The sequence below is a fragment of the Nanorana parkeri genome, unplaced genomic scaffold (genome assembly GCF_000935625.1).
Source record: "Nanorana parkeri isolate BGI_ZX_2015 unplaced genomic scaffold, ASM93562v1 scaffold55, whole genome shotgun sequence".
Lineage (NCBI taxonomy): Eukaryota > Metazoa > Chordata > Amphibia > Anura > Dicroglossidae > Nanorana > Nanorana parkeri.
The window spans coordinates 429,834-443,753 of record NW_017306323.1 but is presented as its reverse complement, the minus strand read 5'-3'; the positions used below and the strand labels follow the sequence as shown (position 1 = coordinate 443,753).

At 42.7% G+C, this 13,920-nt stretch overlaps 1 protein-coding gene across 3 annotated transcripts in view; it reads right to left on the bottom strand.

Moving 5' to 3' along the window:
- Positions 1–9,873: 9,873 nt before the first annotated feature.
- LEO1 (LEO1 homolog, Paf1/RNA polymerase II complex component) overlaps positions 9,874–13,920 on the bottom strand; it is a 17,904-nt gene continuing 13,857 nt past the window's right edge. For 2 of the 3 annotated variants that reach the window (XM_018576044.1, XM_018576046.1), the window contains 2 exons: positions 11,570–11,670; positions 9,874–10,030 (listed from right to left, as the gene is read on the bottom strand). In XM_018576044.1, coding sequence (XP_018431546.1) covers positions 9,920–10,030; positions 11,570–11,670 — 212 coding nt within the window. In that variant the 3' untranslated portion in view covers positions 9,874–9,919. The remainder of the gene's footprint in view (positions 10,031–11,569; positions 11,671–13,920) is intronic. The other variant, XM_018576045.1, reaches the window with a different exon arrangement.

Sequence of the window (13,920 nt, the reverse complement as noted above, 5' to 3'; positions counted from 1 at the left end):
ATATATATATATATAAAATGCATATTTCTATTACTATTCCTCCCTCTAGTCATTACATTATTTCACACCTCCTTTACCCCTTCCTAGTCATTTTAGTGTATTTTAAGGAGTTTATTAGTGGGGAAACAACTGAGCTGCATTTGGACAAAAGGAACACAACATTGTGAAAGAAACTATGTGCTATACCTATGCATCCTACTGTTGCATAGAAATACAGAATATGACAAGGGAGAAAAACTAAGATCAAGGCCGCTGTGTCGCACTGCACTATAAAACTTAGACTTCTTCAAAGCCAGAATATCAATACTTTGATGCTTGATGAAGCTTGAGATGACCGAGTTGCTGCTTGGGAAATGTCATCCCAATGTACCTGGGCAACCTCTGCAGAGAAAAGGATGCTTTGATTGGCTTAGCAACTTCTCGACTAACTGACAAATGAAGAAAATGATTGACAGCCTTCTGAAAACATTCTATCCAGAGTAGATTAACTGCTCTAGTAACATTTGTCAAGAGAAAAAATACTTCTGTTCCTCTGGACTAGATTAATCTGGCAAAAAGAGATGACAGAGCGATTTTGTTATTAATGTAAGCAAAGGAACTTTAGGCAGTAAGTCCAGCATAGGCCTCAAAATGATGGAATCTAAAAGGATTCTAGGGTTCTTTACGTGTCAGGACCTGAACTCCACCCCACTCTTTTAGTCATAGTTACCAAAAAGAGAGCCCTCTATGAACGGAAATTGATCAAAGGACCTTATAGAGGCTCAAATTGACTTTCTAGTAGTAGACACAAACAGGGTTAGTCACAAAAGGGTGAAGAGTTTGGAGAAGGCAGGAGAAGGGAACAATCTAGGACAGCGGTCTCAAAGTACCGGCCCGCGAGCCGGTACTAAGTGGCCTGCAGCCAGCTGACAAGTCGGGCACACGGTCACGTGTCGTGTGCCTGACTTGCGGGAGCAGCTACACGGTCTGCATCTCTCCGACGGATGCAGACCGCAGAGCTGCTCCTGTCAGCTCCGGCCGAATGATGGATCATTAGTAAGATCTGCAGGTCTGATCACCGCGAGATCACACGGGAACGACATTGATTACATGCGGTGTGCAGGCGTGTACATGCAGCAGCTGTCACCCGATCATTAATTTGAATGGACAGCTGTTGCCGCTTGTAACATATGCATACATTTAAGGTGCCCATACACTGCACGATTCTCGTATGAGAATCGTGGGAAATCCCGCGATCGTACGAGAATCGTGCAGTGTATGGAAGGCGTGCGACCGTTTCTAATGTACGGTCGCACAACTTTTGTATATCGAGCATGTTGGAAAACCAGCCGAGAATCGTACGATTTTCGGCTGGTTTTTAACATGATCGAGAGATCACTGCCGAACGGGCCGGTGTGCGCACGCGCACACTGCCCGTTCAGCATTGCAGTCATCGGAAGCCCGCCCCTCAGGGGGGCGGGCTTATGATGATCGCAGGTACGATCTGCCTGTCCAAGATGGGCAGATCGTACGTTTTTATAAGTACTTTACAACCCTCGCAAGACAAAGGTCTTGCGAGGGTTGTAGAGTGTATGGGCACCTTAACACTGGTACCGTATATAGTAGCGGCCTCCACGTGCCTAAAAAATGTGTCCAGTGGCCCCCGACTAAATTGAGTTTGAGATTGAGTTTGAGCAATAAATGCTAATCGCTTACAAAAGGTGGAAATGGACTTTAATGGGAGATAGGAGGCAGAAGTTAGACTTTGATGTTGTGTCTTCCCCCAGCATTCATCCGGAATGCCCTCCTAGCAGTGTTTGAGACGGCTAAACTGATGATAAATGAATCTAGGTGAAAACCATGGAAGATTGTGAACTGAGTAATCAGCGTTGTGTAATCACTCAGATCTCGAGCTATAGAGTCAGCATGTGACAGCTGCAGTGTGACACATTGGCTCGAACTATGGGCTTGAGTGCATCTCACTCCCCCCATAGTTCTCCTTTAAAGTGGCCCTGTGCTTCGTGCTGTATAGGCGAAAGAAATAAAAGATACATGTTTTTTACTGTGTGAAATACTATCTATACAGACATTCCTCGGTTACCGACTTACCTGCTTTGCGACCACTCGCACTTACGGCGGACCGCCGATCGACCTCCGACCTTGCGCGTCAGCGCGACGCGTCGCCGGCTGAAGTGATGTCGTCCGATCTGCGGGTCCCGGTAAGTATTTTCATTGCCCTATGTACAGTACACTGTTCGGCACTGTACATCTGCAACCGTATAGAGTTCCTCACTTAACGACCAATTCGTTTAACGACCTGGTAGGAACGGAACTCGGTCATTAAGTGAGGAATACCTGTATAGGATATTCACTATCCTGTCATTTCAGATTCAGAGCAGAGATTTGTCAGTTGCTAAAGTTGATTGTTTCCTATACGCACTGCAGTCCGTTGTACATAATCAGCCCATGGATGCCCTCTTATGGCTTGTGTGTACAATATTGTGCAAAATTGAAATAACCGTTGGAACATAGAGAACAAAAAAACTGTCAGGTGTTTTGACTGTTCCTTACTCCATCCAAAGCTAGAAAAAAGATTTGGCTTTAGATATACTTATATTAATGTAATTTTGCAATGGGCTCCACTGAAACTCTTTCGGAAAGAGTCAGCATTTTAAATACTGTTGAAAAGAGAAATATCAGCATTATATTAGACACTTTGGGGCCCATGCAGTTCGCACAGCACTAGCACCCCTAGATAGCACTGACATGTAAAGGAATTCCCATACTTGTCAGCGCCCGGTGTATAAAAGCATTTATAACTGTTACCAATGAACCGCTTTATTATCAGGAAAACAATAGTTTTACATGAAAATTATTATTATAGTGTCATTTACCTGGAAGTCATTTTTGTGTGGTTTTTACATTCTCTCTGTTCCTTTATTTCATCACTGAATTGAAAGATTCATATTTGAGCAGTAATTTGTATACCAGGAAACACAGCCTTCATATAAAATGAGGATATACTGTATGGCTATCCAATGTACATATATAAACTATACAAAAACAATGTTTCAAAGACAATAAGCGCGCCTTCGCACCTGTCCGCTTCTGGCACAGGAGTATAGACAGACTATGCATTTGAATGCGCCAGAAAAGACAAAAAATACATAACCGTACCTTTGTCTGATGCAGTGTAACACAAGGAATGGTAGTGTGTTACCATACATTGCGGCGTGATGCAATGCAGGGACATTGGGTAGCTATTCAAAGTAAATAGAATGAAACAGACTAATATTCATAAGATGTGTTAGGTGTGACACATAGGTGTGAAGCCATCCTAACGCACGATAAAAAGATTATTTATAACTTGTAACTTTTTTTATTGTACAAACTATATTTACATGCACTGCTGACCCCTGATGCAATGTGCAATATCTTTTACATGGTGCCACATGAAAGGTTTGTAGTGTTTTGATACTTAGTCACTATAATATCAGCTTCCTGTGAAATGTAGAACATGCCGCTAATAATCTTTTCACTTATCACACATTTAAGGAAGAATGTTTAGCTGAATTTACAGCAACAGGCAAACTTTGTATAAAATATTTCTTATATACTATCTAGATCTAAAGCCAAAACTTTTTTGTGCAAGTTTTAGATAAATAAGGAAATGGTTAAAATGATGTGATGTTTGTATCCCCCTAATGGAGATTCACTCCTGACAAGGCACGGCAGCAACGCAGACATCCGACACACCCAGAAGATGAAACATACAGTACATGGGAGATGTTGTACCTGCCAAATGTATTTTTTTTTTTTTTGCAAAAGCTAAAAAGATCTAATCTAATAAATCCTTCTTCAAGCCACACGTCACAACCACACTGAATATAAACGTTTACAATTTCCTATTTGGCAATGTGCAATTGAAAGTGGTCAAAAAACTGCCCCCATTTGTTTTAATTGCAGAAATAACCAGAGTCTTAAAACAACTGGATTTAAATGTGTGTGGGAACCTGTAGGCCTCATTCAGATGGGTGAATGATGGTGGATAAGGTGCTCAGGGGTTCACTGGACAATTAGCTGTGTTCAGAAATGCCATCCCTGGGTGCAAAATGTCTGCATCCACAGTCCCTAATCCCATGTAACCGTTTGATGGTGATTACATCTGAACAGCCCCGGCGTCAGCATTGTGCCAAGTGTAAAGTTTGGTGGAGGGGGGATTATGGTTTGGGGTTGTTTTTCAGGGGTTGGGTTTGGCCACTTAGTTCCAGTGAAGGGAACTCTTAAGGCATCAGCATACCAAGACATTCTGGACAATTTCATGCTCCCAACTTTGTGGGAACAGTTTGGGGATGGCCCCTTCCTGTTCCAACATGACTGCGCACCAGTGCACAAAGCAAGGTCATGGAAGCAGCAAGCAAGACATGGATGAGCGTCCACCCCAGAGTCCTGACCTCAACCCGATAGAACACCTTTGTGATGAATTAGAGCGGAGACTGAGAGCCCGGCCTTCTCGTCCAACATCAGTACCTGACCTCACAAATGCGCTTCTGGAAGAATGGTCAAACATTCCCATAGACACACTCCTAAGCCAACTCAATATTGAACCCTATGGACTAAGACTGGAATGCCGTTAAAGTTCATGTGCGTGTAAAGGCAGATGTCCCAATACTTTTGGCAATATAGTGTATATGAGGTGCACCGAAATTAAATTTTGAGGCCGAAACCAAAAAAAAATGTTTCTAACTTTTTTAAACTTTTCCTAAATGTTTTAATTTTTTTTATATTTTAGTTATTTAATTTATTATTAAATATTTTTATTTTTTTAACTTTACTGTTTTGGGCTTTGGGGAAAATATAAGGGGTGGACTCCAGATATTTACCTATTACAAAAGCAAAAGAGATTGAGGACACAGGGTCCTCAATCTCTTCTTCAGCAGCCCCAGTACTATGTACACAATCATGAATGAATAGGAAGTGATGTAGATCACTTCCTATTAATTCACACCTGGTACATAGTAACACATACTATGTCCAGTTATTATTTGTACACTGCTCTCCATCCTGACTCGCTGTCACAGGAGGCTGAGCAGGTGGTGCGGGGAGGAGAGCTCGGTCTCATTTGACAGCCGACTCCTCCCCCTCACCACTGACTCACCATCCTGTGACAGCTGTCTTCGCCCCACACCGCTCTCCTGATCTGTGTGGGACACGCTCACATCGCTCTCCTCCACGCTCCTGACAATTTCTCTCTTCCCTGCTGGATGCTGCGCTGTATCAGAGGGGAGGAGAGAAACTATGCATGCACTGCAATTTTGGCCGAAAAATATAGTACTTTCTGCATTTTGCCCAAAATGCAATTTCTGGCCCTTGTGTTTGGGCGACCAAAATTTCGGTGAATCCCTATATATATATATAGATCTATATATTTTACACACACACTTGTAAATTGCTGTCTTCACTGTTATTTACATTATTTTAGACGCTCCCATACATCTTGATGAAGCCGACTGAGTTCTGAGAAACGAATGGAACACTACCGCCATTCCACTATTAATTAACAGAATGTTCTGAACTGAAGAGAACACTTTGTTCAGCACTACAGAATGTTTATACTATTTAGTGAACGGTAAAGGGTAGGTGTACGGGAATGCATATACTTGTCTGTACCATTTGCACTATTAACTACTTCAGGACAGCCCACTGTAAAAAAACATCATGTCCTGAAGTAGTTAGACCAAGAACACGGCTGCTGCAGCCTTGTTCTTGCTTGAACTATGAGATGAGTGGAAATCACTCATGTCATAGTTCTCCTTTAAACAGTGGGTGATTGCTGTTCAGATACAGGTGATCTGGCAGGTCGCTTGGACAGTGCGGCAGAATGTGCTCCCCTCCTCTGCTGCCAGCTATCCCGGACTCTGCTATCCCTTGTGCAGGCAGGGGACCAGCACAGCAGGTTTCCCCTGACAGATCAGACGGAGAGCAGCAGGCTTCTAGCCGCTGATCTCTCCTCCGATCACTGGACCCGGAAGTGATGTGTATTACATCACTTCAGTTGTCACTGTTTACATTCTCCGGCTTCATCAGCTTCTTAGGGGTCCCTAGGTGACAATGTTTAACATCCCCCACTCCCACGTGCATGCACATTAAAAACCGCAAACACGCATTGGGTGCGCCAATGTGCAAAAACTAAAATTGCGCAACACGTTATATATCGTCGTGAACGCCGGGGGTGAGAGCAATAATTCGAGGCCCATCAATCACTGATAACACTAAACTGAAGAGCAGTAGAAGCTTTTAAAGCGTCGCCTATGGGGAATTTTGGATATAGTCTTTTTTTGCGGTTTCACGGGCGACCGCAATGTTAAGGCTTGACATGTTTGGTATCTATTTCCCCAACGTGAGCCCATATTTTACCCAAAAATTGGGTATTATATTCTGTTTCTGTGCACTAAATTTCATTTTAGTGTATTTTATCCTAAAAATACTGGTTTGATAAACATTTGTGCAAATACCGTGCAACATAAAAAATAGCAACTAGCATTTTTTTATTCTACAGAGCCTCTGCTTTCAGAAAATATAACTGTTTGGGGGTCTGAAGCTGTTTTCTAGCCAAAAATTAATCATGTGTGTGCAAATATTCAGAAATTGCTCCGGACAGCAAGTGGTTAAGCAATACATATTATTCCAGGAGATATTAAGATCCAAATCCCTGCAAGATTTCACCCAATATAAATCTGCCCTCCAAAATTATAGTACCTTCCTCCACACAGCCAAACATACTTCATCACACTCATGAACTCCCTCTCATCTAGTCCTCGTCAACTCTTTTCGACTTTCAACTCCCTACTTCGTCCCCCACCGCCTCCTCCAACCAACTCACTGACAGCCCAGAAAATTGCCACTCACCTCAGAGACAAGATTGATGCAATTCGCAATGAAATCTCCACTGCCCAGACCTCCCCCATTCCAAACATACCTTGCCTGCCACCATACTCACTACTCTCTTCTTTTGATCCAGTTACCAACACTCCACAGAAACTGCCCTTCTAAAACTTACTAACGCTCTACTAACTGCTAAAACCAATGGCCACTACTCTATACTCAAACTTTTAGACCTTTCTGCTGCCTTTGACACAGTTGACCACCCGCTTCTCCTTAATAAACTTAATTCCCTTGGCCTCCAAGACTTGGCTTTCTCATGGTTCATCTCCTACCTCTCTCAGCGCACCTTCAGTGTCACCTACAATTCTGCCTCCTCCTCTCCTCTTCCTGTGGGGGTCCCCCAAGGGTCTGTCCCTGGGCCCCTTCTATTCTCTATCCACACTTCTTCCCTGGGTCAATTGATAGCCTCCCATGGCTTCCAATACCATCTTTATGCCGATGACACCCAAATCTATCTCTCCACTCAACTCACCCCCTTTGTCTCTACACGTATCTCACATCTACTCAGTGACATCTCAGCATGGATGTCACACCGCTACCTCAAACTCAACAGACTCAATATGTCAAAAACTGAGCTTATAATTTTTCCTCCTCTCCGTGTTCCCTCCCCCAACTTCCCCATCACTATCAACAACACTATGATCAACCCCTCCCATCATGCCAGGGTGCTCTGTGTTATCCTTGACTGAGCTCTGCTTTCAGCCCCACATCCAATCACTATCCAAATCTTGCTGACTCAACCTCCGTAACATTTCCAAAATACGCTCTTTTTTAACAAACGAAACCACAAAGCTTCTTATTCACTCCCTTGTAATCTCTCGTCTCGACTACTGTAACTACCTCCTTGTTGGCCTACCACTAAGCAGGCTATCCCTACTTCAGTCTATCATGAATGCTGCTGCTATACTCATCCACCTTACCAACCATTCAGTGTCTACCACCCCTCTCTGCCAATCCCTCCACTGGCTCCCACTTGCCCAACTAATACAATTCAAAATACTAACAACAGCATACAAAGCCATCTGCAACTCCGCCCCAACCTACATCACTGATCTCATCCCAAAATATTGCCCAAACAGTCCTCTCCGCTCCTCTCAAGACCTCCTGCTTTTTCATGACCTCCTCCCATGCTCGCCTCCGGGACTTCTCCAGAGTGTCCCCCATCCTCTGGAACTCCTTACCCCAATGTGTCCGCCTATCTCCTACGCTGCCCACCTTTAGGCGATCCTTAAAAACCCATCTCTTCAGGGAAGCCTACCTCATCTCAACATAACTGCCTTTTACTTCCTCCAATAACTCAATCCAAACAATTATTACCTTTTGTATCACTTGCCCATCCTACTAGATTGTAAGCTCTCACGAGCAGGGCTCTCCCAACCCTATTCTTCTGAAACTGTACTGTCTCCACTATTTTGTAAAGCGCTGAGCAAAATTGTTGGCGCTATATAAATCCTGTATAATAATAATAATGTTATTTGTGATTTTATTGCAAAGACAATAAAAAAGCTTGTTTTAGATATTTGATGTGTCTAAGCTGATGAATTAAGCTAGTGCTTAGAAGTCCCGTGGCATATTTTGTTTTTTCCAGGTACTAGGGCCATTGTACAGCAGACTGTCAGGGACCAGGAAAATCATACAGGTGACTGTCAGAGATGGCAGTGGTGGTCAGGGGTTGTGGACATCCCCGCCCCCTCCAATCACAGAATGCCTTGTATTCTTGGAAAAAAAATACAAAACATTTTGTAAATGGGCAATAGGGAGGAAGGGCAGGTTATTTAAGTATGCATGTTGAATCTCTCCCACCCCCCACCCCCCCAGAAGCTTGGCATTATAGGCACTAGACGGTGTGCTGCAAGGTAAGATTTTTATACTTTGCAGCAGCCTTCTGCACACAACAGACAGCGTCTAAATGCCACCTGTATGGTGTGTGACATTTTCTCCTGGAGTGTGGCTTTAAATAGAACCTTTTCATAGATATCTGTATTTCAGACTGAAAAGAGGGGCAACGGAGGGATTTGGTTCCAAAGAAGAGAGAGTCCCTCAAAATGAAGGACCATTGGTTAGTATTTTTATTTATTACAGGTAATTTACGCAGCACTTTACATAGTACACATTCACATCAGTCCCTACCCTCAATCTAAGGTCCAGATCTCACATGCACCAATGAGGGCCAACTTAGAGAGGAGCCAAGTAACCTACCAGCATGTCTTTGTAGTGTGGGAGGAAACCGGAGTACCCGGAGGAAACCCAAGCAAGTACAGGGAAAACATGCAAACTCCTTGCAGATAGTGACCTGGCCGGGATTCAAACCAGGGACCCCCAGTGCTGAAGGCAGAAGTGCTAACCACTACGCCACTGTGCTGCCCTAGTATGTTGGATACTAAAAACATGGCTACAAAAACATGGCGGCTACAGAGATATTTAGCTACTTTGACTGGATAGAAGTCAGAAAACCAAACATAAGACTCTCCCTTTTCATACTGGGCAGAACAATAGAGTAGCAACCCTAATCTTAATCTGATTCCCAGTGCTGGTCTTCTTCTAGGTTGAATGACACTCAGTGTCATTCAAACCACTTCCTGTGAGCCCAATTTCTTCAACATTACAGAACAAGTTCCGTTGAATGTGACAAACTACTACCAGCTATACCATGACCTGGATAAATGTGAACCTTCAGAAACATAATCAAGGAAAACATAATTTAATTCCATCCCTCCGATAGCAATGCAGTGTTGCATGTAATGGAAGGTCAGTCATGCTGCCAGGTTGTCAAGTGGTGGATGTATACAGCTCTGCTCCGGGAACATATACAACCCATATTGCTGAGGCACAACTGATTTTACCCATTTACAAAGCCTTTACAACTTTCTGCTATGTATTTTTTTTATTTATCAGATACACGAATAAGGACTGCTACATAAGCAACAAAACCAAAAATATTACCTACAAGATTGTTCAGTGTACAGATTAAAAAAAAAAAAAGTATATACAGATATCACGACTCCTCCTCCTCTTCCTCCTCTTCATCACTAATTACATATTTCTTCTGCTTTTTATTTGGCTTCTCTTCATCTTCTGCTTTTCTTTTGACTGATGGTTCACCTTCCTGAAAAACAGAAAGAAAAGAAAAAGGGATAATCACTGCCAGAGCAAAGTATGCAATGGGGTTGATGGTTGTTCTTGCTCTATTCTCCATATATAAATGCCCAAAGAACAGCCTAATATTATGCAGGTTCTATAGTCCTTGAAAACAGATGCGGGAGACCTGGGCTTGTATTAGATTTGTATAATAAAAGAACACTTACCAAGTGGTATGTATTCTTATCAGTTGGCTAGATTTTTAAGAAATCCTGTCCTCCAGTGGTCAGAAGCAGCACTGCCTTGGTCTAAACCACAGCAGATTAGACCTACCAGCATGATTCTGGAAGGATATCGTTTTCTCCTGTTCTTTTGATTGGTTGCAGGAAGGTGCACAATGTTTGGCCATGATTTTATAGAAATCTTAACTGCAATGTTGTCTGCACTAAATCACATAGGTGAAACAATGCAAAAATCTACGAAACATTAAAGAATTAGTGCACGTTCAGAGAAAGTGTACTTATTCTTTTTGTCCCATTTCCTAACCCAGGGGTAGACAACTTCTGTGCTCCAGCTGTTGTAGAACTACAGCACCCATGAGGCATTGCAAGTCTCTGACAGCTATAGGCATGACTTCCAAAGGCAGAGGAATGATTGAATTTGTAGTTTCATCACAGCTGGTGTGCCAAGATTGCCTTCCCCTGCCTAACTTACAGAGGTCCAGCACCCAGGGTCTCCTGTTTACATCCCACTCCCAAGTACTCTCTCTTTTGGCCGCACATTCGCAGTAGAGCCCCATGGAAGTCTATGGGGCTCGTCTTCCTGCGTCTCTAGGCCAGGAGACAGAGGTAGATGAGCCCAATAGAAGTCTACGGGGCTCTGCTGTGCAGGTACAGCCAGCAGAGAGAGGACTTTGGCGCTGGATGTAAACAAACAAGGGAGTCCCTGGGTGCTGCATCTCGGTAAGTATATCTATGGAGGTGTGGGATTTGTTAAGTCGAGGGGAGGGGTTTAAAAAGAATAGAATAGGTGTCTGAAACTTATTCTTTTAAGGAAACCTGTTATAAGTCAAACATGGAGGGTGCCATTTCTGACCACTCCTGAGAATGCTAATTGTATGCCAGTACAGACCCTTTAGCTTTAACACTGGAAAACACATACAGCCATTTACAAAGTAACAAAGCCACTGGTTGAGCATAAATGCCAGTCAGCTAGTGTTATCAGGAAGTGAAATGTCCAAGGTTACTTTAATACGACTCTGCAATAAAGCAAACCTCTGATTCCAAGTCCCATATATGTATACCAGTTCCCTAGCACACAAGTCAGGAACTGGGAGATTCCATTAGAAGCGCCTTTCTAATAGATTCCCTTCAAAAGGGGAACCCTATAAACCGAATATTAAATCGGCGTAATCTCCCATTACAAGCGCAATCTGTGTCAGTGGTTCCCACCATAAGCTGCTGTGGAATACAAGTTCAGTCAACTGCATCTACTAGTACAATTATACTGCTAAGAGCACCTAGTTGGGTAGAGGGATTAGGTGTAAGATTCATATTCTTGCACTCACCTCCTCATCACTGTCGAGTTTCTTTGCCTTGAGTAACCTCTGAGCTTTATCATCATCTGAGCCTTCATCACTGTCTGATGAATAGATGCGAGCTCGCTCCTCTGCAGGGCAAAAAAATGAAAAGTTCATCACAAACCAATACAATACATTATAAATGATATGCTAACAATACAATACATTGTAAATGATATGTTAAAACAATGACCACATGTGACCATGAGCCCTAGTGCCTGGAAAACTATAGTTACTAATTAAAGTTACTTTCATCATTCTGACTCACAAAAGTATTGCGTTTCAATAAATGGAAATTACTATGAGCATTTATCAAAAGCAGCAGCTGTTTCTACAAGGAGCATACAGCAAAGCTGTGCAGTCATATCACAACCTGGTGGCCATGAAAAAATGATGCCTCTATTTAATAAGACAATGTGAACCACATTACTGCACTACTTCATTAGAACACAGAAGTTCTTACTCTCTGACAGAAGTTGCTCTTCCGGTGCTTATATCCCTGGCACAGAGTTCTCCTCTATTGATGCAGTAACTTCCCATAGCCTTAAATAGGTTGATACTCCTAGTATCCCTAATCTAAGAGTACAAGTGCATTCAAGTCTGTAAGGGGGAATGCCTACATGCTCACCCGTGCCTAAGAATGTTTCTGGACCTAAAAAGTTAACACTGAAGGAGGTCACTGCTATCAACAAGGAGGTATACAAGTACCTTGTTGGGGGAGGGACTAAGACGATGTTAAGTTAGGTAAAATAATTTCTTTGTGTTTATTTGATTCCTATTCAAGAGAATTACTTTATATATAGTCAATATAGGCACAGAGGTAAATTTTTTTAACATTTTCTAATGGTGGTGTGCCTCGTGATTTTTTTCATGAAAAAAGTGTGCCTTTGCACAAAAAAGGTTGAAAAACACTGAGTTAGGGGACTTGGTAGGGCAGGCTGATGGGTTCATTTTGTTAAATTGTCCTTTAAGTGTAATAACTTCAGCCCACATGATCACAGCACTCGCTGAACAATAAAAGCTGAACATAGACATTACCACGTCTTTTAGATCCTGTTTGGATACGCATTGAATGGATTGTTTAGGCAGGTACTTACATCAAGGGGTGTGCAAATCCTATCGCCCAAAGCCAAGGAAATGAAGCTCTGGACGGCAGACAGGTGGGTTTTTTCTACATTTAGCCCTGCTGCGTTTGTTGCTCGTTTTGTACCAGTGATCTTAGCAGCTGTACAGCCCCCCTTAATTACTTGAAGCAGTCCGCTTGTTCCTCCACCTCACCGCCATGGTGTTTGGGGTCCCCGCTCTTCTGGGGGACCCAGGACCATGCTAAATGACTTTAGGATCGAGAGCAGGGAGCTGTTAGACGGGGGAACGTACATCCTCTGATCTGCTCTGTGTGATCAGTGAGACAGGAGTGCTTCCTTTCTCAGCTGTCACAAGCCGGGCTGCACAGGAGATCAAGCATAATACTGCCCCCGCCTTCTGCATGCCATATTATGTGAGCGCTCTCTAACACGGACAATTTGCATTAAAGGGCAAGTTCACCTTCCCAAAAAATGTCAGGGAAATAAAATTACCAGCTCAAATCTACCACACTCTATACTTGCCTTTTGGCAAACAGCCCTTCCACCCTGCCCGGTACAGCTGTACTATCCGTGCCCCATACTGCCATTTAGCACAGCCCTGCACTTAGGATTTTGTATTTGGTACTCATTGAAAAGCATGGTCACTAGACCGCGCTGACCAATGAGAAGTGCTTCTTAGCATGGCTAAATTAACAATTTTGTAAAAAAAAATGTTTTATCATGACAAGTAGATGTCATGAGGGATAAGTAGCTTGGGTCCCCGCTTTAGTGCTCGGACAAGTAGTTTTGCAAAAAAGTTTCCGCACCCGACATTGTATACTTATAATAAATGTAAAGGAGATTGAACAACCAGATTACAAGATGTATGTCCAGCCCAATGATTGCTTAAAGCAGGACTTCACCTGCACTTACATGGTATGAACCCAGTTGAACATAGGTATACTTAGCAAAGTCTTCATTTTAAAAGGATTGAAGGATTTCCTGTCTAAGGGATATAGGCCTACAATACCAATGAAACATCCCCAGTACAATGTCAACAATATACATGATTGTGCGGCTGCAGATCTACATCATATCCCTTATGTTCATTGAAATAAGTGGCTTTGAAATTATTCCAAAGTGTAATCATTAGCCAAAGGACGCCACACCACTTCCTGATATTCTTTGCATTTACAGAATCCCATTTTTTCCAACTATTCAAAAAAGCATGGCCATTTATTCTAGATACAAAATACAGTGTGTAATATATATATA